Here is a 23,338-nt window from a genome sequence, read left to right as displayed (position 1 = left end):
GAGTGGCGTTGCGTCGATGAGTGGCGTTGCGTGTGTGAGTGGCGTTGCGTGTGTGAGTGGCATTGCGTGTGCGAGTGGCATTGCGTGTGTGAGTGGCGTTGCGTGTGTGAGTGGCGTTGTGTGTGCGAGTGGCATTGCGTGTGTGAGTGGCGTTGCGTGTGTGAGTGGCGTTGCGTGTGTGAGTGGCGTTGCGTGGATGAGTGGGGTTGGAATGCAATAGGTCTCGCATTAGAAAAGTTGTACTTATTGGTCTAGTAAATGACATATATTAATTATTTTTTGGTTGTTAAAATTGATAAATTGATGGCTTTGTCATTTACAATGCCAATAGTTATAACTTTCGCGAATGTGACACCTATAGCATTTGGAATGCAACATGTTTTGTATTTACGTGACTTATATGGCAGCTCTGGTCGTTATGCCACATCTCTAGAGAGCAGGAGAGTGCAGCAGGGTGAGGGTGAGGTGTTGAGGGTGAGGGTGAGTGAGGGTGAGGTGTTGAGGGTGAGTGAGGGTGAGGGTGAGTGAGGGTGAGGGTGAGTGAGGGTGAGTGAGGGTGAGGATGAGGGTGAGGGTGAGTGAGGGTGAGGTGTTGAGGGTGAGTGAGGGTGAGGTGTTGAGGGTGAGTGAGGGTGAGGTGTTGAGGGTGAGTGAGGGTGAGGGTGAGTGACGGTGAAGGTGAGTGAGGGTGAGGTGTTGAGGGTGAGTGAGGGTGAGGGATTATTGAGGGTGAGGGTGAGGGTGAGTGAGGGTGAGGGTGAGTGAGGGTGAGGGCTTGAGGATGAGGAGTTGAGGGTGAGTGAGGGTGAGGGTGAGTGAGGCTGTGGGGTTGAGGGTGAGTGAGGGTGAGGTGTTGAGGGTGAGTGACGGTGATAGATAGATAGACAGAGTGAGGGCGATAGAGTGAGGGCGATAGAGTGAGGGCGATAGATAGAGTGAGGGCGATAGATAGAGTGAGGGCGATAGATAGAGTGAGGCAGATAGATAGAGTGAGGCAGATAGATAGAGTGAGGCAGATAGATAGAGTGAGGCAGATAGATAGAGTGAGGCAGATAGATAGATTGATATATAGATAGAGAGTGAGGGCGACAGATAGATAGAGTGAGGGCGATAGATAGAGTGAGGGCAATAGATGTGTGTGTTTGTGTGTGTGTGTGTGGTTGTGTGTGTGCGGTTGTGTGTGTGTGGTTGTGCGTGTAGTTGAATGTGTGAGTGATTGTATGTGTGAGTGGTTGTATGTGTGAGTGGTTGTATGTGTGAGTGGTTGTATGTGTGAGTGGTTATATGTGTGTATGGTTGTGGTTGTGTGTGTGGTGGGGTGGGTGGGGTTGTGTGTGGGGTTGTGTGTGGTTGGGTGTGTGGGGTTGTGTGTGGGTTTGTGTTTGTGGTTGTGTGTGTGGTTGTGTGTGCGGTTGTGTGTGTGGTTGGGTGTAGTTGTGTGTGTGTGTGGTTGTATGTGTGGTTGTGTGGTTGTGTGTGGTTGTGTGTGTGGTTGTGTGTGAGATTGTGTGTGTGTGTGTGTGTGGTTGTATGTGTGGCTGTGTGTGTGGTTGTGTTTGGGTGTGTGGTTGGGTGTGTAGTTGTGTGTGTGGTTGTGTGTGGTTGTGTGTGAGATTGTGTGTGTGGTGTGATTGTGTGTGTTTGTGTGTGTGGTTGTATGTGTGTGTGTGCGTGGTTGTATGTGTGTGAGCGATTAGAGAAGGATGTATGTGGAAGAGAGCAGCAGATCAGCACAGCAGAAGAGAACAGGGAGTTAAAGAAGGAGGCGGGTGGAGGAGACCAGCAGATCAGCACAGGAGAAGAGAACAGAGAGTTAGAGAAAAATGTGGGTGGAAGAGAGCAGCAGATCAGCACGGGAGAAGAAAACAGGGAGTTAGAGAAGGAGGTGGTGGAAGGGAACAGCAGATCAGCACGGGAGAAGAGAACAGGGAGTTGGAGAAGGGGGCGGGTGGAAGAGAGCTGCAGATCATCACAGGAGAAGAGAAGAGAACAGGGAGTTAGAGAAGGAGGCGGGTGGAGTTGTAGGGTGGAGTTGGAAAGTGGATTTGGATTTGGAGGGTGGAGTTGGAGGGTGTATTTGGATTTGGAGGGTGGAGTTGGAGGGTGGATTTGGATTTGGAGGGTGATGTTGTAGTTGGAGGGTAGAATTGGATTTGGAGGGTGGAGTTGGATGGTGAAGTTGAACGGTGGATGAAGGGCCAGAAATATTGGGGCAGATTCATTGACTTGGTAAACAGTGTGCTTCTGAAGGGCCGATAGGGCTGGGACAGAGTTGGTCATTCGTGAGACAGCTTGATGCTTCAAATGAGCCGGTAATATTGGGGCAGAGTCAGTGACTTGGGCGAGAGGGTGTTTCTAAAAGGCTGGTAGGGCTGGGACAGAGTCGGTAACTCGTGAGACAATTTGGTGCTCCTGAAGGGCTGGTAATATTCGGGCCGAGTGAGTGACATGGGCAGAATAAGGCTGGGACAGAGTCAGTCACTTGTGAGACAGTCTGATACTTCTGGGGAACCCAACGGGGTGAAGCAGCCAGCCTCAGAGGCCGTATGCTGACATCTTTGCTAGCACAGTAAAGCGTCTGCCCGATGTCATTGGTAGACAGACTAGTGCCAGATAGGGTCAGTTGTGGGGAGACACTCATACACCAGCACAATAACAGCACCATTTAATTAAATACTCATAGGGAAGGCAGTAGGCGCAAAGACAGGAGAAGTACACTAGGGACAAAGGAGAGGAAGGAAGAACGAAAACACTAAATTTATATTTAGTAACAACATATGAGTCCGTGGTGGAAAATAGAGAGTCTGTTTGTGAAATCCCTCACCAGCCCAAACACACGAGCACTATCTGTAGGTCTTATATTGCTGTCTGTCTGCTGAGGGCGGAGGGGCCAAGGTGGGCAAGCTTAGTGTGATGTTTTGGAGTGAAAAGCTCTGGCATTGCGCGGAGGGGGCCGGGGGAAGCTCTGGCATCGTCTGCACCATATGCGAAAAGCAGGTCAGTAGTTGAGACAAAGAAGCAGCAGGATGCACAAGTAGCGGAACCAAGTGTAGGTTACAGGTAAAAGCTAGAAAAACAAACTGTAAGAAACAGAACACACTGTTACAAGTATTTAAAAGTTTACAATTAAACTTATCAATGCCACACGAGCTGTGCAGTATTCCAGTTTAATTTATCAGTACAAAAAGCGTGCCAAAATGTTTTTAAAAGCAAGTGGTGATTAATTGCTGTTTGTGCGCACATACACATGGAGTTGGGGAAATGTAATACAAATTGGAGAGTGGAACATAGGTTGCAAGATAATACGTTAGCATTTGTTTTTTAAACCACATCCGCTGTTTCTTTTGATAGTTTGTATGCTGTTTGTTTGAAGAAGGCAAACAAAACGCATCGGGGTTAGCTCCGAAGCATTTCATTTTCTGACCGCATCGGGGATTAGTGTGAAGCATTTAAAATAAGAAAGCACATCCAAACAAAACATTTCCAAGATGAATACTTGATCCCAATAGGAGCAACAAAGCATTTTTAGACCGCATCGGGAGTTGGCGCCAAAGCATTTAACAAAAAAAAATTTCAAACCACATAGGGGAGTTATCGCCGAAGCATTTAAAATAAGCAAGCACCCACAAAAATAATATTAATACTTCATCCCAATACAAGCAACAAAGCATTTTCAGACCGCATCGGGTGTTAGCGCTGAAGTATACAACTTAAAACAATTTACAGAGCGCATTAGGGGTTATCACTGAATATTTTAAAATAAGCAAGCACCCACAAACAACAAACAGAGCTCATGCGGCGGAGGATGGAGGCCGTGGGTTCCATGGAGGTGCACAACAGAAAAGGCAGCACCGGTGAGGAATTCATCAGCTTAACTCGCAAGAGCAGCGGCAATTGTAAAAGAAAATGGGATTTGGGAGCCACTATGGACATGAGCAACCAACCCAGGCCCTGCAAGAGACCCGACTTTCCTACGAGCAGCGGGGATTGTCTCATGGGCCACAAAGATTAAATGAGTAAAGTTCCTGTGCCCGCACATAGGTACACCCCGTTAAAAGAGAACTGGATGAAAATATTTTTGCAATTGTAGAACACTTGCAGCTTCAAGTCCGATTCAACCTGAATACAAGAAACGTGGAAAGATGTCAGTGCTTTAAGGAAAGCTGGTGATTTTATGAAGGCGTTTATTCTTGGATTCCTAGTTGAAGAAGCAGAGCACTTACAGGGGGCGGAGCAGGGAGAGCGGCCTTTGAAGTGCACTTTACACGGCCGGCCGGCAGTGAAACTGAAAGCACGTCCGGCCGGCCGTGAAAGCCTTTGATGACGCTGCAGGGGGAACAGACGGCGAGAGGGTGTGAAAGCAGCAGGGGCAGGCAGGCGGCTGGGGGCATGTGCACGCGCTTTTAAGCGCATGCGCATTAAGCTTGAATTTCACGGGCACTGCAAGGAATCGCCACGATTCCTTGCAAGTTGGTTAAAGACTGTTTAAGCCCCAATAGTCTCGCAAGCTCGATGCGCATGCGCATCGACAGGCGAGACCTAATAACTCCTAGGCAATCAATCATGGAAACATAATCAGATAAAAAAAGTTTTTTTAAAAGAAGAATTAATTAAAATAGTGGCAAAATTGCCACTATTTTAATTCATTCTTTAAAAAAATCTTTTTTATCTGATTAATTGTATGTTTATGATTACATGTATTTTGTTACACAATGTATTTTTGATATAACTTTTAGCAAAGTTTTTTAACGATCTCATTAAAATGAATGTGTTTTATAAAAAACTCTGTTTCCTGAACTTTCCCTGACTTACTTGTTTCCATTATTGATTACCTAGGAGTTATTTTTTACTTGAATGAACTGTACTGGGATGTTCATTCTGAGATAATCTGTTTCCAGTTTAAATACTTTATTCGATTTTTCTTAAAATCATAATACAGTACATCACAATGCCGTAATATCTCTGTTAAAACGAATAAAATGCCACAGATTAAAAAAGAAGCCATAAAAACATTATTACACATAGTTGGAGTTTCTTTCTGGCACTAATCGTCACCCGGGCCATAAGAACACTCTTACACATATTTACAGTTTCTTTCTGGCATTAAACACCGCCCACAGGTAGCATGACATAGTGCAACATATATCCATGGTGGGCAGGGTTTATAGAAAGAGATATACAAGTTTACATTGTAAAAAATGAGGAGACCTTAAAACTGGAATGCTGTAGTGCTTCCTCTGGTTGGTATACATTTTACAGAAGAGCACTACATGCATAGTACGTGATCACATGAGCAGTTTGCTAAGGTCACCGATCAGTTACTCATTACGGGGAAGCTAGTAAGCCAATGGAAAATATCCATTCTAAGGAGTAAGCACAAACCAATGCCTGGGATTCGGTATGAATTTAAGAGAGGTCATGCACTTCAAACGTAACCAACATGGATTGATTTTTTAATACACTGGGCTTCAACAGTTCGGTTCAGTGGACAGGATGTTCCTCATGGTGCACTAAACATTCAATTTTCATGTCATTTCTGCTAATAACTTCCAGTGATTCAGGCTACTCGAAGAATTCTGATTGCCCAAAATCACAGGAAACGTGTTTGATGTAGGAGAGCCAGGGAATACGCAAATAGGAGCTCAGATTAAGGCAATCCCTGATAATAGCACAATTTAGAGCAGTGAATTCTGATGCCCAGATGTAATGTCCTAGTAAAATGGGCTATTGCATGATATCTGCTAGAAACAGTACTCACAATTCCGCATGACAAACAACAGTTAAAGAGCTCTTAAGTACAGCAAGGAGATGCTTCAAAAACTTGTTTTCCACAGTTTGTAGCGCCCTACAAGTAGTGTTCCCCTACACTCCCACCCATATGTAGCATGGGCATACATTTGGCCTGATAGATCTTTATCATTTAATTTGGGGGGTTTGAACCTAGTCTCCTGGAAAAATTCGACAAGGCCATAGTCAATGTCCTGAACTATAGCTTCCCAGCATTGATTCAATGGGCCCATGAACTTTCCTTGTCAAAAAGTATGCTCAGATATGAGAAGGTTGCTGTAGGACAGATTTTTGTACCATTGATTTAGGTTTAAAGGTAATACTCCTGGGCAGGCAGAGGTTGGAGCAAGTCACAGTGGTGACCTTGTCTAGGATGGACTTTGGTAATATACCATCCCATATTGGAATGCCATTGTGAGATGTAAAGAAGAGGTCAAAGTATGCAGCTTGTTGAGACCCGTAGTGATAGACTAACACATCCTGAGTTGACTAAAAGCATATGGCAGATCTCTTCAGTAACTGCATGCCTGGTCAGTTGGTGATGGGTAGTGTATTGCTATTGACTGATAAGAGTTCTGGGTGATGGATATCACCTGTAGCAAATGTTTTTTTATTTTCAATCCGACCAACAGATACAAAGCATACATTGACGTATCACCTTGATCATGTTATACAGTTGACACATTAAGAAACATTGTATTCATGTGAGCCAACATTGCGACAGTCCTTGTGGGTCCTTTTTTCCCCCTGCCTCCCTCCGTCCCGCTTGTCCACGACTACGTAACTGTCACAGGAGCGTAGAATCAGTTGTACACATCTGAGGTTGCGCTGCAACGGGACAAACGGACAACAACCAGTCCTTAAGTGTTTGCGTGTGTGTTCTGTAAGTATGTCGTCAGTGGCTCCCAGAAGCCTCTGGGTCTGGATGCCAGTGGTATTTCCTCAGCATAGGCCTCCAATGTTGTCTTGCAGTTTGTCATGTCTGTGATCCAGTCCTTGAATCGGGGTGGTCTCTTACTGCCCCATCTAATCGATATTCTGCGCTTCGCCAGCAGCAGCGCCACTACCAGGAACTTTCTGCGCCTGGCATGTTTAAGCTTATGAATTCCCAGTATACACGTCTGAGGCGTGTTCGGAATAAGTTCAGCCAGCATGGTCTGCAGTCCATCAGTGACAGCGTGCCAGTAGGCTTGTAGGTCCCGACAGGACCACGCCACATGCAAAAAATCTGCGCCAGTTGAGCCACAGCGGCGGCAGCAGTCAGTGTCCCTAAGTCCCAATCGGTGTAGCCTTGCAGGCGTGTAGTAGGCCTGGTGTAGGAACTTAAAGTGTGTTAATCGTAGATTACAATTAGACGTTAAGAGTGTGAGCTGTGTGAAACTGTACTGCCAGTCTTGCTCGTCTATTGGTGTGCCCAGTAGTCTTTCCCATCTCTCTTTCGGTGCCGTAACCTCCCCTACCTGCTCTCGTTGGGCCGTATTATAAAGACGTGTTACCAAATGACTGCGTGATGGCGCTGTAAGCAGTGCCTGTAGTGAGCAACCACTGCGCCCTCACCGGCCTGGTCGCCCCACGATCCTCGCTCCTGCTCCTGCGCCCTCCTGCTGCCTGTGCCGCCCGATCTCCATCGTCGCCTTCTCCCGGCGCCCCAGCCGCCGCAGGGCCGCCAGAGAAGCCCGCACCCGGTTTTCCCGCCGCCGCTGCCTGCAGACCCGCCCCCCCGCCAGCCGATTGGCTAAGACGCTCCCGCCTCCCAGCTGACCCGCCCTCACTGCTCCCTTCTTAAGGGGACCCTCTACTCCCGTTCAGGAGCAATCACTGCGCCCTCACCGGCCTGGTCGCCCCACGATCCTCGCTCCTGCGCCCTCCTGCTGCCTGTGCCGCCCGATCTCCATCGTCGCCTGCTCCCGGCGCCCCAGCCGCCGCAGGGCGGCCAGAGAAGCCCACACCCGGTTTTCCCACCGCCGCTGCCTGCAGACCCGCCCCCCCGCCAGCCGATTGGCTAAGACGCTCCCGCCCCCCAGCTGACCCGCCCTCACTGCTCCCTTCTTATGACGCCCCCTCAGCGACCGCGCAGCGGACGCGCGCAGCGGGAGCACCGAATGAGCGCCGAAGGTGCGCCAAAGGTAAGCCCGTCTGCGCCCGTCTGCGCCTGGACCGCGCCCAGCGCCAGAATCCCTGGCCCCCGCAGACACCAGCCCACCCGCCGGACCTACGACGCCGCCACCCTCAACGCGCTCAACACCGGCCGAGTCCCGGGATGCTACCGAGCCACCCCTATACGCACCCACGGACCCTTCAGCTGCCACGCCTGCAAGTTCACCTGCATCCGGACCTGCCTCGCACCAGCACCCGTCAAGCCGAACACCAGCAGCGTCCACCTCAAGTGCATCCTGCTCAACACCCGCTCCGTCCACAAACACGCCATCGAATTCTGGAACCTCCTCGACACCACAGCTCCTGACGTTGCCTTCCTCACGGAAACCTGGATGAACGACTCCTCAGCGCCCGACATCACCATCGCCATCCCAGAGGGATACAAGATCACCCGGAGAGATCGCGTCAACCAGACTGGAGGAGGCATCGCCATCATCCACAGGGACACCATCCACATCACGACCAACACCGACGACACCCTGACTACCGCCGAACACCTACACTTCCAGATCAGCCTCCTTCAAGACCACCCTCAGAGGCACCCTGATCTACCGACCCCCGGGACCACGCACACAATTCAGCGAGGACATCGCCGATTTCGTCAGCCCGCATGCCCTCCCCTCCGCTGACTACATCCTCCTGGGGGACATCAACTTCCACCTGGAGAACAACAACGACCGCAACACCATCACCCTGCTCGACAACCTCGCCAACCTCGGACTCAAGCAGCTGGTGTCCACCCCCACGCACCTCGCCGGACACACGCTCGACGCCATCTTCTCATCCAGCGAAGACATCGCCTTCAGCCATGCCACTGGACTCCACTGGACAGACCACAGCTGCGTCCACTTCACCTTCAGAAGAAAGACGATCCACCAGCAACAGGTTGCTCGAAGAAGCTGGAACAAGATCACAGCCGACCAGCTCGCCGCTTCCCTGAGCCAGCACCCTCCCGCCAGCTCAGCGAACCCAAGCCAGGCCGCCGACAACCTCACGAAGTGGATCAGCAACTGCGCGGACGAACTCGCCCCACCGAGGACCCCGCCCAGCAGACCCGGCAGCAAGAAGGCCCCATGGTTCACCGACAAACTCAAGTGCTCCAAGAAGAACTGCTGAGCCCTCGAGAAAGCCTGGAGAAGGGAACCAACACCGGACAACATGACCACCCTCAAGCTTGCCACCCGGAAGCACCACCAACTAATCCGCGCCACCAAGAAAACTGCATACAAGGACCGGCTGGACAACAACGCGCACAACTGCAAGGAACTCTTCAACATCGTGAAAGAGCTCTCCAACCCCAACGCCGGAAACAACGACATCACCCCATCGCAAGACCTCTGCAACTCCCTCGCCTCTTACTTCCACAACAAGATCGCGGACATACACAACAGCTTCAGCACTCAACCAACGCACGCCACGAACGAACCACCGCCCCCCACCACCACCCTCCGCGCCTGGACCCCGATCAGCACCGAAGACACCGTCCGCATGATGAACTCCATCCACTCCGGATCTCCGACCGACCCCTGCCCTCACCACGTCTTCAACAAGGCTGACGATGTCATCGCACCCCACCTACGGGACATCATCAACACCTCCTTCAACACCGCCACATTCCCGGAGAGCTGGAAGCACGCCGAACTCAGCGCCCTACTAAAGAAACCTACAGCGGACCCCACCGAACTCAAGAATTACCGCCCCATCTCGCTCCTCCCGTTTCCAGCCAAAGTCATCGAGAAGACCGTCAACAAACAGCTGGCCGCCTTCCTCGAGATGAATGGATCCCTCGACCCCTCACAGTCTGGCTTCCGAGCCAACCACAGCACCGAGACCGCCCTCATCGCTGCCACCGATGACATCCGAGCCCTGATGGACAACAGAGAAACAGCGGCCCTCATCCTCCTAGACCTCTCCGCGGCATTCGACACTGTCTGCCACCGCACCCTAGTGCAGCGCCTCAGCAACGTCGGAATCCAGGAGAAGGCACTGGAATGGATCATCTCCTTCCTAGACGGAAGAACACAGAGAGTCCTTCTACCACCGTACAAGTCAGAGGCCACCAAAGTCATCTGCGGCGTCCCTCAAGGATCCTCGCTGAGCTCCACCCTCTTCAACGTCTACATGAGCCCCCTCGCGGCCATCGCACGCCAACACAACCTCAACATCATCTCCTACGCTGACGACACCCAGCTGATCCTCTCCCTGACCAACGACCCCGCCGCCGCCAGAGCCAACCTTCACGAAGGGATGAAAGACGTAGCCGAGTGGATGACGACCAGCCGCCTGAAACTGAACTCAGACAAGACGGAAGTCCTCATCCTGGGCTCCTCGCCCTCCGCCTGGGACGACTCCTGGTGGCCCCCCGCCCTGGGCACCGCACCCAAACCGACAGACCACGCACGCAACCTGGGCTTTATACTGGACTCCTCCCTCTCCATGACCAGACAAGTCAACGCCGTCTCCTCGTCATGCTTCAACATCCTGCGCATGCTACGGAAGATCTTCCGGTGGATCCCCACCGAGACCAGGAAGATGGTCACCCAGGCCCTCGTCACCAGCCGACTGGACTACGGCAACGCCCTCTACGCCGGAACCACCGCCAAGCTCCAGAAGAGACTCCAGCGGATCCAGAACACCTCAGCCAGACTCATCCTCGACATCCCACGACACAGCCACATCTCCGGACATCTGAGAGACCTGCATTGGCTCCCCGTCAACAAAAGAATCACCTTCCGTCTCCTCACCCACGCACACAAAGCCCTACACGATCAAGGCCCGAGCTACCTCTACAACCGCATCAACTTCTACGCTCCCAAACGCCATCTCCGATCAGCCAGACACGCCCTCGCCGCCGTCCCCCGCATCCGAAGAACGACAACAGGAGGAAGGTCCTTCTCATACCTGGCCGCCAAGACCTGGAACTCCCGACCGACCGACCTGCGCCTGACCCAAGACCACCTCTCCTTCAGGAAGAAGCTCAAGACCTGGCTGTTTGAGCAGTAGCAGCACCCCCCCCCCCCCAGCGCCTTGAGACCCTCCGGGTAAGTAGTGCGCTCTATAAATGTCTTTGATTGATTGATTGTCGCCAGTTGTTCCGGTTCCTCAGGGAACGTGCTGTATAGCGCCCTCATACCTGTCCGAAAGCGCAGGTATGCGAAGTGTTTCATCGGAGTCTGATGTGCGCAGAGGACAGGGTCTGTCCAATTGAGAAACGTGTTATGTGGGAACGCCTGTCCCATGGTATGTAAGCCCATTTCCTCTAAAAGTGTCTGCATTTCGAGCTCTTGCGTCACCGTGAGCTTAGGGTGTTGGGCGGTTGGGAGGGCCTGCGCATATATCGGCAATTTATCCGCTCTGCGCACCAGTGCATGCCACGCTCTTGAAGTGTTCTTCGCCGTGTGTATCGTGTCTTTTGGGGCATAATGTATAGGTTCGGCAAGTAGCGCCAGTAGCGATCCCAGGGATACGCCATCGTGCTCTACCGTGACGTGTGGTATGTAATCATGGGGCCGTGTCCAATAATGCGCATGTTGGGCTTGTGCACAAATGTAGTATAACTGTAAGTCGGGTGCCTCAAAGCCGCCCATATGATATCGCTGTGTCAGGATTTTCCAACTCACTCTGGCGGGACGTCCGGCCCACGTCAGCTTTTGGAGCACCGAGCGCATTTTAGTGAAGAATGCATTGGACAGCCAAATAGGGACGTTCCAGAACAGATATAGGAATCTAGGAAGGATACTCATCTTCTGGAGGGCTATTCTATCTGCCATGGAGAGAGGCAGTTTAATCCACCTATCCACTTGCTCTTCCAGTCTAGTTAGTGCCGTTCCGTAGTTTTCCCTAATGACTATGTCTGGGTCCCTGTGGATCCATATCCCCAGGTACTTAACCGGATTAGTGCTCCATTTTAAGGGATAGTCTAACTCAGGTTCTGTGGTAGTGGTGGTGAGTGGGATCACCACCGACATGTCCCAGTTGATACTGAGGCCGGCGTATTGCTCATACTGAACATACTCTCTAATGAGCGGGTTTAGGTTCCTGCTCGGGTGTGTGGTGTAAAGGACCATATCATCTGCATACAATGAAATGCTAATCGGTCGCAGGGTGAATTGCAAAGCAGTGTCAGAGTGCCTCTGGCGGATCTTCCAGGCCAGTGGCTCCAGTATCCGGGCAAACAGCATGGGAGACAACGGGCATCCCTGCCTCGTGCCTCTAGTGATGGAGATGGGAGCTGAAGTTAGACCGTTAATCCGAATTCGTGCCTTTGGTGCCGTGTTCAGGAAACCCCATTTTGCGCAGGGTCACAAACATAAAACCCCATTCCACGGAGTCAAATGCCTTAACGGCGTCCAAGAGGACCGCCGCCGCTGGCACTTCCGGATCCAACTGGTGATAGAGGGAAAAAATCGTGCGGAGATTCTGAGCCGTGGACCTCGTTGGCATGAAGCACGCTTGATCCGGCAAAATCAGGTTACATAGGAGTGGGTGTATTCTATTCGCTATTATTTTTGCCAGAATCTTCGTGTCCATGTTAAGTAAGGAAAGAGGTCTATAGGATTCGCATTTCAGGTGGTCTTTGCCTGGTTTCAGAAGCGATACTAGTAGCGCCTCCATAAGTGTGTCCGGTAGTGAGCCCTCTTCGTACGCCTCTTCGAGCATTTCAGCAAAGTGTGGGACCAGTATATCCCGGTATTCTTTATAAAACACGCCCGGGAGGCCGTCAAGTCCGGGGGCCTTGTTATTGGGAAGTGAGTTGAAAGCTTCAATTATTTCATCTTTGGATATCGGAAGGCAGAAATATTTTCTGTGGGTGTCAGACAGCCAGGCTAGTCCTATGTCGTCTAGGTATTGCCATATGTCCGAGGTTAGGGGTGTTGCGCGCGCCGTATATAATTGTGTATAAAATTCTGTAAAGCTAGTCAATATAGACGGTGTGTCGTATACGTGTGCGTTCAGCGCAGTTTTTAATTCTGTGATGTGTGTCATGGTGTGGGCAGGCCTAATTTTGAAGGATAAGCCCCGTCCCGCCCTGCCTCCCTCTCCATAGGTGCGCGTCACATACCTACGTGAGAAGTATTTTATTTCGTCGGCTGCAAATTCGTTGTATCTATCGGTGTGTTGTCTTATCTCGGCTAGGATAGAGTCTGTTGGGCTCTCCTCGAACCTTCCACCTGTAGCAATTTTGCCTTAAGGGAGTGTGACAGTACCAAGCAGTACAAGAAAATAAGTATGCAGTCTACAGTGAACTGAAGACACTGGGTGCTATGGTATTTGTACCAGTGCGGACTACGAAGGTTGTATATTTTATTGCTGTCCGCTATGCTTTTGAAGTAGGATTGAGATGGTAGGTGCTTTAAGTGAGAAATAGAAGAGAAGGCTATGTCAATTTTAAAGGGGGCACCAAGGAATGCAGGGTGTAACAGAGATCAGCTTATATTTTATCAGGTAACATACAAAGACAGAGGCCAAAGCCACGATGCAGGACACCATGCTTACCTGCCCAAAAAGGAGACATGCACCCAATCTGAGTGTCACTGACCTAAATACACCCCATACTAAACATACCAACATGCTTGAAAAATACCTTCAAAAATATCCTTTTCTTGCTACAAACAGCCTGCACTGCAAATGACTCCCCATGTGCTAAATAGAACAGACCCTGGCACTTTGCTGAATTTCTCAGTGTAGTCATGGCGCAAAATTGAATAAATTACCTCATCTTCATCAGCCTTAGGCTTCTCAAAGTAGCTATGCCTTTGGTTTTCCTCCACTTCTTCTTCTTCTTCCTCTTCCTGCTCTTCTTCCTTTATCTTTTCCCGCTCTCTCTCACGGTCACGCTCTTTGTCCCTCTCCTTCTCTCGCTCCCTATCACGGTCACGTTCTTTCTCACGTTCCCTTTCACGGTCCCGCTCTCTCTCTCGTTCCCGGTACTTCTCACGCTCCCGTTCACGCGATGCTTTTCCAGCCGATGGCACATAATCCCCAATATCTTCAAAAATGCTAAAAGGAGAAACATAGGAAAAAACTAAAGATCAGTATTGAATATTCTTCACATGAACACACAAGTGACAGATCAGCAGGTGCTTCTAAAAGTGGGTTAACCCCTTCGACGCTCATGACGAGCTGGGCTCGTCATGCAGTAGCCTCCCAGCACGCTCATGACGAGCCCAGCTCGTCATGAATAATGGGTTTTTGTAAATCCCAGCGCAGCAGCAGAATATGATGAGCTTCCAAGTGGTTAAAGACTACAAATGTGAACTCGCACGGTAGCCCTTCAAATCTGTAGTACAAGAAAGAAGCCCTGAAAGCGTTTTGCAGGCATAAATATAAAGAATCTATTGCACAATTCCAAAATATCTGTTTTTGATATAAATTGCTTGACACTCAATATTAAGATAACTTTCTTTGAATAAACACATTTTCATACAGTGAAACAATAAAAACATCTACTAAAATTGTGGATGAAGGGGGAAGCAGTGAGTTTCAATTAATAGTGCACATGTGCTACAGAAAGATACTCCTGATGACAATTTAATGAGAGTTCCAAAGCATACTATGATTTACAAAGCTGCATCAACACTTTTTAAAGTTTTGTTGCGAAAAAACCAGCCTGATGGTCATAAACCCACTAAATAGTAACTTAACTCAAATGACAATAATTCCTTACCTCAGGTCAGCTTCTGGAGCCTTCTTCTCATCCAGTTTTCCTGCAGTGGCACAAGTCACAAAATTTACTTGTCAGATTTCAAAGTCAATATTGAATCATAATCTAGCCTCAGTGAAAAAGTAGAGAGCAAAATTAAACATAACGCTTGCAATAGACTCTGAAGCAGGAGTTATCACCCACCAAACATGCAGTTGATTTGTATGTTTTTTTCCTATTGAATGCCTACCTCTATATGAGGTACTTGCCACAAAGTCTAGCAAAATTAAAACGGCAAGGAATTGTCAGAGGGAATACCCAAGTTCTGATGGCTTTAGTCATTCATGTGACTATTTTCTCATGGGCAAAGGGTTCCTCAAACAGTGTGCAGATACAAAGAAGACCCAACCTCTGATTTTCTATTTGTGCCTGGACCCGAAGACATTGTCCAGATAGAGGCTCTACGTTTTTAAAGAAAGAAATAGAAAAGATGTGTCACTCCACACTGGGAGCAAGTGCGGATGGTAATGAGACCCACTGCCATATTTCTGGAAATTATTGGTTAGTAACTTAAGATAATACATTATTCAGAAGGATGCTATGGAGAAAAACAAAATACATATAATTTTTTCTTTTGACTAGGTTGGTTAGGCTGGTTTAAAGCAATAAGTAATTCAAAACTGCTCTTTTAATGAAAAATGAACTCAGACGATGGCTGGAAGAGGTCATCAGTGATGTCATTTGAGATGTCATCAGTGATGTCACTGACCATGTCATGAATGATGTAATATGTGACGTCATCAGCAGTGCATTACAGGAGCGCGAGTTATAGTTAGCTCAACTAACTAGAACGGCCAAATTTCTCTAGTTTTGTATGAGTGAAATGACCAACTAACTATAACGCCCTGAAACATGTGGTCTTTTCAGTGAATTTCTAAATGCTAATTTGCAACTACAACCTCCATAAAGCCTATGGTTTTTTCAGTGAATTTCAAAGGTTTTTTAAGTGCTAATTTCTAACTATTCCTACAAAGGTAGGACATGCAAAAAGAGGAAGAAAGATGCAGAAAGAAGCAAGAGAAATCCAGAAAGAGGTAACAGAAGTCCAGAAAGACAAAGAAAGGTGCAGAAAGAGGCCTTGTTGCCAAGTCATCCTGTAACCCCAACTTTTTGCGGACTGGTACTTGTGGTAACTGACTCTAACCAGGCCCAGAGCCAGTGCTATGCTGAAAGACACTTAGAATACAGTGAAAACACCTCCATACACTAGGGTACACTATGGGTTGGGGTACCCCTGTGATTGGCATGAAATCCCATGTAAGGCTCTAGTACATAATAGGGCAGGGGGATTAAAACTACCTTTAAGTCAGAGGTGCGGAAAGAGAAGTGCAGAAAGAAGCAACAGAGGTGCCGAAAGAGGCAAAAGAGATACAGAAAGAAGCAAGTGAAGTGCAGAAAGAGGCAACAGAGGTACAGAAAGAGGTAGGAGGGGTACAGAAAGCAGGAAGAGAAGTTCAGAAATAGGCAAGAGAATTGCTAAAAGAAGCAACAGAGGTGTAGAAAGAAGCAAGAGAAGTGCAGAAAGAGGCAAGAGAGGAACACAGAGGCAGGAGTGGTGCAGAACAAAGGAAGAGAAGTACAGAAAAAGGCAAGAGAATTAGTAAAAGAAGCAACAGAGGTGTAAAAAGAAGCAAGAACAGTGCAGAAAGAACTAACAGGTGCTGAAAGAGGCACAAAGGGTGCAGAAAGAGGCAAGAGAAGTGCAGACAGAAGCAACAGGGGTACAAAAAGAGGCAAGAGTGGTGCAGAAAGAGGGAAAGATGTGTAGAAAGAGGCTAGAGAGTTGCACAAAGAGGGAAGAAGAGTGCAGAAAGAGGCAAGAGGGATGCAGAAACAGGCAAGAGATGTGCAGAAAGAGGCAACAGAGGTGTAGAAAGAAGCAACAGAGGTGTAGAAAGAAGCAACAGAGGTACAGAGAGAGGCAAGAGTGGTGCAGAAAGAGGGAAGAGATGTTTAGAAAGAGGCTAGAGAGTTGCACAAAGAGGGAAGAAGAGTGCAGAAAGAGGCAAGAGGGATGCAGAAAGAGGCTAGAGTGATGTAGAAACAGGCAAGAGGAGTGCAGAAAGAGGCAAGTAAAGTACAGAAAGAGGCAAGTAAAGTGCAGAAAGAGGCAAGAGCCGTGCAGAATGAACAACAGATCAAAAAGAGGCGGTGGGGTGCAGAAAGAGGCAAGAGAGGTACATAAAGAGGTGTGAAGGAAGAGAAGTGCCAAAGAAGTAACAGAGGTGCTGAAAGAGGCACGAAGGGTGCAGAAAGAGGCAACAGAGGTGCAGAAAGAGCCAAGAGATCTGCAGAGAAAAGCAACAGAGGTGCAGAAAGAGGCAAGAAATGTGGAGAAAGAGGCAATAGAGGTACAGAAAGAGGCAAGAGCAATGCAGAAAGAAGGAAGATAAGTGCAGAAAGAAGTAACAGGTGCTGAAAGGCGCAAAAGGTGCAGAAATAGCAAGAAAAGTGCATAAAGAGGCAAGAGGTGCAGAAAGAGGGAACAGGGGTGCAGAAAGAGGGAACAGGGGTGCAGAAAGAAAAGAGGGGACAGAAAGAGGCAAGAGATCTGCAGAAACAGGCAGGAAAGATGCAGAAAGCCGGAACAGGGGTGCAGAAAGAGGCAAGAGAGGTGCAGAAAGAGAAAAAAGGAATGCAGAAAGAGGCAAGAAGTCTGCAGAAAAAACAACAGAGGTGCAGGAATAGGTAAATGAGGAGCAGAAAGAAGCAAGAGAGGTGCACTAAGAAGGAAGAGAAGTACAGAAACAAGCAACAGAGGTGCTGAATGAGGCGTGAACAGTGCAGAAAGAGCAGGAAAAGTGCAGAAAGAGGCAACAGAGATACAGAAAGAGGCAAGACAGGTACAGAAAGGGAACAGGTGCACAAAGAGGCAAGAGATGTGCACAAAGAGGCAAGAGATCTGCAGAAAAATGCAACAGAGGTGCTGAAACAGAATAGTGAGGTGCAGAAAGAGGCAATAGATATGCAGAAAAAAGCAACTTAGGTGCTGAAAGAGGCAAGTCAGCTGCAGAAAAAAGTAAGAGAAGTGCATAACGAAGCATGAGAGGTGCAGAAAGAGTCAAGAGGGGTGCAGAAAAAGGAGAGAAAAGTGCAGATAGAAGCAAAAGAGGTGCTCAAAGAGGCATGAGGGATGCGGGAAGAGCAGTGCAGGAAGAACCACGAGAAGTGCAGAAAGAGGCAAGAGAATTGCTGACAGAAGTAACAGAGGTGTTAAAAGAACCACGAGAAGTGCAAAAAGAGGCAACTGAGGTGCAGAAAGAAGCAAGAGTATTGCAGAAAGAATCAACAGAGGTGAAGCACCAGAGGTAGGAGAGGTGCATAAAGAGGCAAGAGAGATACAGAAAGAAAGAAGCAGGAAAAGTGCAGAAAGAAGCAAGAGTTGTGCAGAAAGAACCAATGGAGGTGCGCAACAAGGCAAGAGGGGTGCAGAAATAGGTAGGAGGGGTTAACAAAGAGATAAGAGGTACAAAAAGAGGCGGGAGGTGCAGAAAGAAGCAACAGAGGTGCTGAAAGAGATGCGAAGGGTGCAGAAAGAGGCAAGAGAAGTGCAGAAAGGAGCAACAGAGGTAAAGAAAGAGGCAAGAGGTGCAGAAACAGGCAGGAAAGGTGCAGAAAGAGGGAACAGGGGTGCAGAAAGAGGCAAGAGATCTGCAGAAAAAAGCAACAGAGTTGCTGAAAGAGGCAAGTGATGTGCAGAAAGAAGCAAGAGTGGTGCAGAAAGAGGCAATAGAAGTACAGAAAGGAACAACAGAGGTACTTAAAGAGGCACGAAAGGTGCAGAAAGACACAAGAAAGGTGAAGAAAACAGGTACAGAAAGAGGCAAGAGAGGTGCAGAAAGAGGGAAGAGAGGTGTAGAAAGAGGCAAGAGAGGTGTAGAAAGAGGCAAGAGAGGTGTAGAAAGAGGCAAGAGAGGTGTAGAAAGAGGCAAGAGAGGTGTAGAAAGAGGCAAGAGAGTTGCACAAAGAGGGAAGCGGTATGGATAAACAGGCAAAAGGGGTACAGAAAGAGGCAACAGAGGTGCAAAAAGAGGCAAGAGTTACAGAAAGAGGCATGTGAAGTGCAGAAGGAGGCAAGAGAACTGCAGAAAGAGGCAGTAGATGTACAGAAAGAGGCAAGTGAGGAGCAGAAAGAGGCAAGTGAGGTGCAGAAAGAGGCAAGTGAGGTGCAGAAAGAGGCAAGTGAGGTGCAGGAAGAGGCAAGTGAGGTGCAGAAAGAAGCAAGATTTGCGCAGAAAGCAAAAGAAGTGCAGAAAGAGGAAAGAGGGGTGGAGAGAGATGTTATGTTATGTTAATAACTTTTGTACCGCGCACAGCTGCCCCAGCGAAGGGGCGTCCTGGCGCCCAGAAAGGTGAACATAACATTGCACATTGCTGCTAAATCAGAGGGTTTTGTTAAAAAGTACTGTTTTAATAGCACGTCTGAACTGGAGTAGATCTTCTAGTGCTCGAATTTCCGCAGGGAGGGAATTCCAAAGCTTTGCAGCCACCACTCGGAAGGAGCGACCGCCAGTCCTACTCAGCAGAAAACGTGGGACCACAGACAGATTCTGACCCATGGATCTCAAGGGTCGGGAGGGAACATATGGGGTCAGGAGATTCACCAATATGGGTGGGGCTATACCTTTTAAAATTTTAAAAGCCAGACAGAGCACCTTAAACTCGATCCTCCTGGCTACTGGAAGCCAGTGGAGCGCCTGCAGTGTTCTTGAGACCGAACATCTCCTAGGCAGGCCGACCACCGCTCTTGCAGCGGCGTTCTGTACTCGCTGCAACCGTTTAAGTTCCACCTGGTTGGTACCTGCTAGCAGAGCACTGGCATAATCTATCCTGGATAGCACTGAGGCCTGAACCACAAGCTGTCTGGTGGGGGCATGTGGGGATGAGGAGCGGTCGGAGCACACAGAGACGGACTCAGACGAGGAAAACACCACTTCCTGGTTGCCGAAAACACAGAACCAGGAAGTCAACGGCCGCGGTCTAGTTGTTGCACTGCGGAAGGAGGAGGAGCCCGGTCAGCCGCCGGAACCCGGAAGGATAAGAAGGAGAGGACTAGAACGGACGGTGTGCGAGGTCGGAGAGGAGGCAGCGGAGCACTCGGAGGCGGAGGAGAGAGGAAGAGCGGAGAGCGAGAGAGCGGAGGCGGAGGAGAGAGGAAGAGCGGAGAGCAAGAGAGCGGAGGCGGAGAGTAGAAGAGAGGAGAGCGAGAGAGCGGTGGCGGAGGAGACCCGAAAGGCAGAGCGGACCCAGCGCGTGCTGCTGAGCAACGTTCCCGAAACTGCTACCATACCCGGTGGGCTGAGGGGAGAAGACGCCACGGGTCCAGCTGCTGTGGTCCGGGAGTCGGGCCACAGCCCAAGGCAAGTGTTGCTAAAAGGGGCATTCTGGTGGGGTGTTTGGGGAGGCGGGAGGTAGCAGGTTTGGGGAGGCGGGAGGCCCTGTGGTGACCCTTGCACTCACCCCCCCTCCTTTTGGTAAACGGTGACGGTAGCACTACAGTCTAAAACTGAGAACAGATCAGTGAAACCCGTTTCTTTTTCTTTCTCCCTGAGGCCACACGAACCGGGAAGACGGACCAAGCCTGACATACCCAGCAACCAGCAACAACCCCCCCCTTGTTTCAGGAAGGACTGTGTGGTCAAAGCCCCACTTACGAACCAATAACAATAAACAAACCTTTTGTGTCTAAACAGTACTCTGGTCTCATTCTCTGTCCACCACTAGCCCCTACAGGGCATCAAAAAATTTCAGTACCGGCCTGATGCCTCTAATGACACCAAAACAGGTGGCAGCTACCCTCTCAGTGTGGTAAGTAAAACTCAGGGAAGGATCCAGCCAGACTCCGAGATTTTTCATCTCCATAACAGGAGTAGGGGTCATACCTAACTCAGAAGGCCACCAGTGGTCATTCCACCATCCAGGTTGCTTACCAAACACCATGACCTCTGTTTTCATAGTGTTCAATTGGAGACAGTTCTGATTCATCCAATTGGCCACCGCCCGAAGCCCCTCGCAGAACTTGAGGGCCTCCACAGCTGAGTCCCCACTTAACGTGACCGCCAGCTGTGTGTCATCCGCATAGGAGACCATTGTCAGGCCCCAGCGTTTGACAACATCAGCCAGCGGTCTAACGTAGATATTAAACAAAGTGGGGCTCAACGATGAACCCTGTGGGACCCCCAGTGTGAGCGGGTAGGAGGTGGATTTCCCGGGGGGGATAGCAACCTGGAAGGATCTATCTGAGAGGAATGAGTGGAACCAACAAAGAGCGGATCCCCTGACGTCCACTTCCTCGAACGCGGCACTCAAGTCTAATAACAAGAGTGCCACTGTTCGTCCGCTGTCCAGCACGGACCGCAGATGTTCGGTCATAAACAACAGAGCAGTCTCCGTGCTGTGCCCTGCGCGGAATCCGTTTTGAGTGGGATCCAAGATATTAGATTTGGCGAGATGGTTAGCCAGGATCCCATTCACGTAGGCCTCGGTGATTTTGGCGGCCCACGGCAGCAGAGAGATAGGGCGATAGTTCTCAGGTTTCACCGGGTCCAGGGAAGGCTTTTTCAAAATGGGTGTTACTACCGCATGCTTCCAGCTAATGGGCACGATTCCGGAGGACAATGATAAATTGATGAGGGCAAGCATGGGTGAGCGACATAGGGCCTGCATGCTTTTGAACTGGACCGGTTTGAGTGGGTCCTTAGGGGAGCCAGATTAAATTTTTTGGCACAGTAGATCAAACCGCTCCTCAGAGAGGGGGGCCAGCAGGTCTAACGTCACACCATCATCCCTCGGGCAGCCATCTAAGGCCGGATGATGCGTCCTCGTTGGAAAGGAGCGGTAGATTGCCTGAACCTTTTGGCTAAAAAAGGCAGCCAAGCTTTCACAGTGGGCGTCGGTACAGATTTCAGCTGCGGAGGCCCTCTTCGTCATGAGGTCCTTTAAGACCTTGAAGATCAATTTAGAGGGGTTAGGACTATTCCGGAACTCCTCCGCATAAAATGTGGCTCGGGCTCGACAGATCGCTCTGTGGTATGCCTTAGTTAGAGTGAGGTAACAGGTCTTACGCGCGGAGTCATAGGTTTTTCTCCATTGCCTTTCTGCTTTCCTACAATCTCTCTTAAGAGACGCTAGAGTCTCGTCATACCAATAAATGCCCACCCTGATGCAAGAGGGGTGCAGAACAAAGCAAGACAGGTGCTGAAAGAAACAAAATAAATGCAGAAAGAAGGAACAGAGGTGCAGAGAGAGGCAAAAAAGGTGCAGAAAGACGTAAAAGGGGTACAGAAAGAAGCAAATGATGTGCAGAAAGAAGCAAATGATGTGCAGAAAGAGGCAACAGACGTGCAGAAAGAGGGAAGAGAGATGCAGAAAGTACAAGAGATTTGCAGAAATAGGCAAGAGAAGTGCAGAAAAAGAAAGAAACGTGCAGGAAGAAGCAACAGAAATGCAGAAAGAGGCAAGAGAGGCGCAGAGGGAAGCAAGAGTGGCTTGCACACCATTAGTACCAATTTAACACCCACATTTAGCAATAAGTAACAGGTGACCATTCTAGGTTTGCAAAGGGTCTTCCACCATGCTGTAACACTTGTTGCTGCATTTTTGGTAACGTTTGAGCTAGAAACATGGCTTTTTTTAAATCAAATCTGCAGATCAGGGAGCAGATGATGAATTTTGTGGCTAAAGCAGAAAATGTATAATTCTGCGAAAGTTGGTACAGCCAAACAGTCACATAATTCCAGTGGCCCTGCTCATAACTCTGACTAGGTCCACACGTACTCCTAAGTGATTCCTTCTTTTTTTGTCTCACTGAGTTCATAGTTGAACTTCTGTGGAAACGAGGAAGACTAAACCGGAAGATACCACTCCACAACAGAATACCATACCACATTACTCTCCATAACACATAATACCACTCTACATAATTCCTATACACTAAATACCGCATACTTTCTATCCATATAATCTCACTGCACAACATACCACATAATTCCACTACACACAACGTACATCCACTCCAAAAAACATAAGTAAAAAACATTTGCATTTTAAACGCCAATAGCTCCAATTCTCTAAATCTCGGGAATGCGAAACCTATTACATTGCAAACATTCCTAGTAGTCGCATTTGCAGAGTGGTGGCTTTTTAATTAGAAAGCCCCAGGGAGGTGGTGGTCCCCAGGGCTGCGGGGGCCCATGCTACAGGCCCCCTGAGCAGGATGGGGGGGGAGGGTCAGGGTGTTTTTACCCTGCCCCCTTTTCTTGTTTGCAATGAATTTCTCACCTTTTTGATTTTCACTCAATGCGAGACACAAGATGGCTGTCAACACTTCCTGGTTTGGAGTGTTGGCAGCGAATTAGAATGAAGCTCGTGCTGGGGAGGAGATGTGTGGTTAGGTTGCGTCCAGATATCTATATTTCTTTTTCCTTTAATATTTCAAAAACTACTGAACAGATTTACACCATTTCGCAACAAGCATTTTCCATGCAATAGGTCTCGCATTTACGGAGTTTAAGCTATTGGCACTGTAATTAACATTGCCTTTTATTAATGTTTTAAAAATAAAAATGAAAGGCACAGTCATTTACAATGCCAATAGCTTAAACTCCGTAAATGCGAGACCTATTGAATTGCAAATGCTTGTTTTTGACACTGCTGGCAGAGGGTGACACTCCTCTGTCATAGCGGAGGGGC

At 49.0% G+C, this 23,338-nt stretch overlaps 1 protein-coding gene across 1 annotated transcript in view; it reads right to left on the bottom strand.

The window, feature by feature from the left end:
• IK (IK cytokine) overlaps positions 1-23,338 on the bottom strand; it is a 197,607-nt gene that overhangs the window by 87,230 nt on the left and 87,039 nt on the right. The window contains exons 11-12 of the mRNA XM_078653439.1: positions 14,612-14,651; positions 13,659-13,944 (exon numbers count right to left, since the gene is read on the bottom strand). Of these exons, the coding sequence (XP_078509565.1) occupies positions 13,659-13,944; positions 14,612-14,651 (326 nt within the window). The remainder of the gene's footprint in view (positions 1-13,658; positions 13,945-14,611; positions 14,652-23,338) is intronic.

Source organism: Lissotriton helveticus, chromosome 7, assembly GCF_964261635.1.
Source record: "Lissotriton helveticus chromosome 7, aLisHel1.1, whole genome shotgun sequence".
NCBI lineage: Eukaryota > Metazoa > Chordata > Amphibia > Caudata > Salamandridae > Lissotriton > Lissotriton helveticus.
This window is presented reverse-complemented; position numbering and strand designations above follow the sequence as displayed.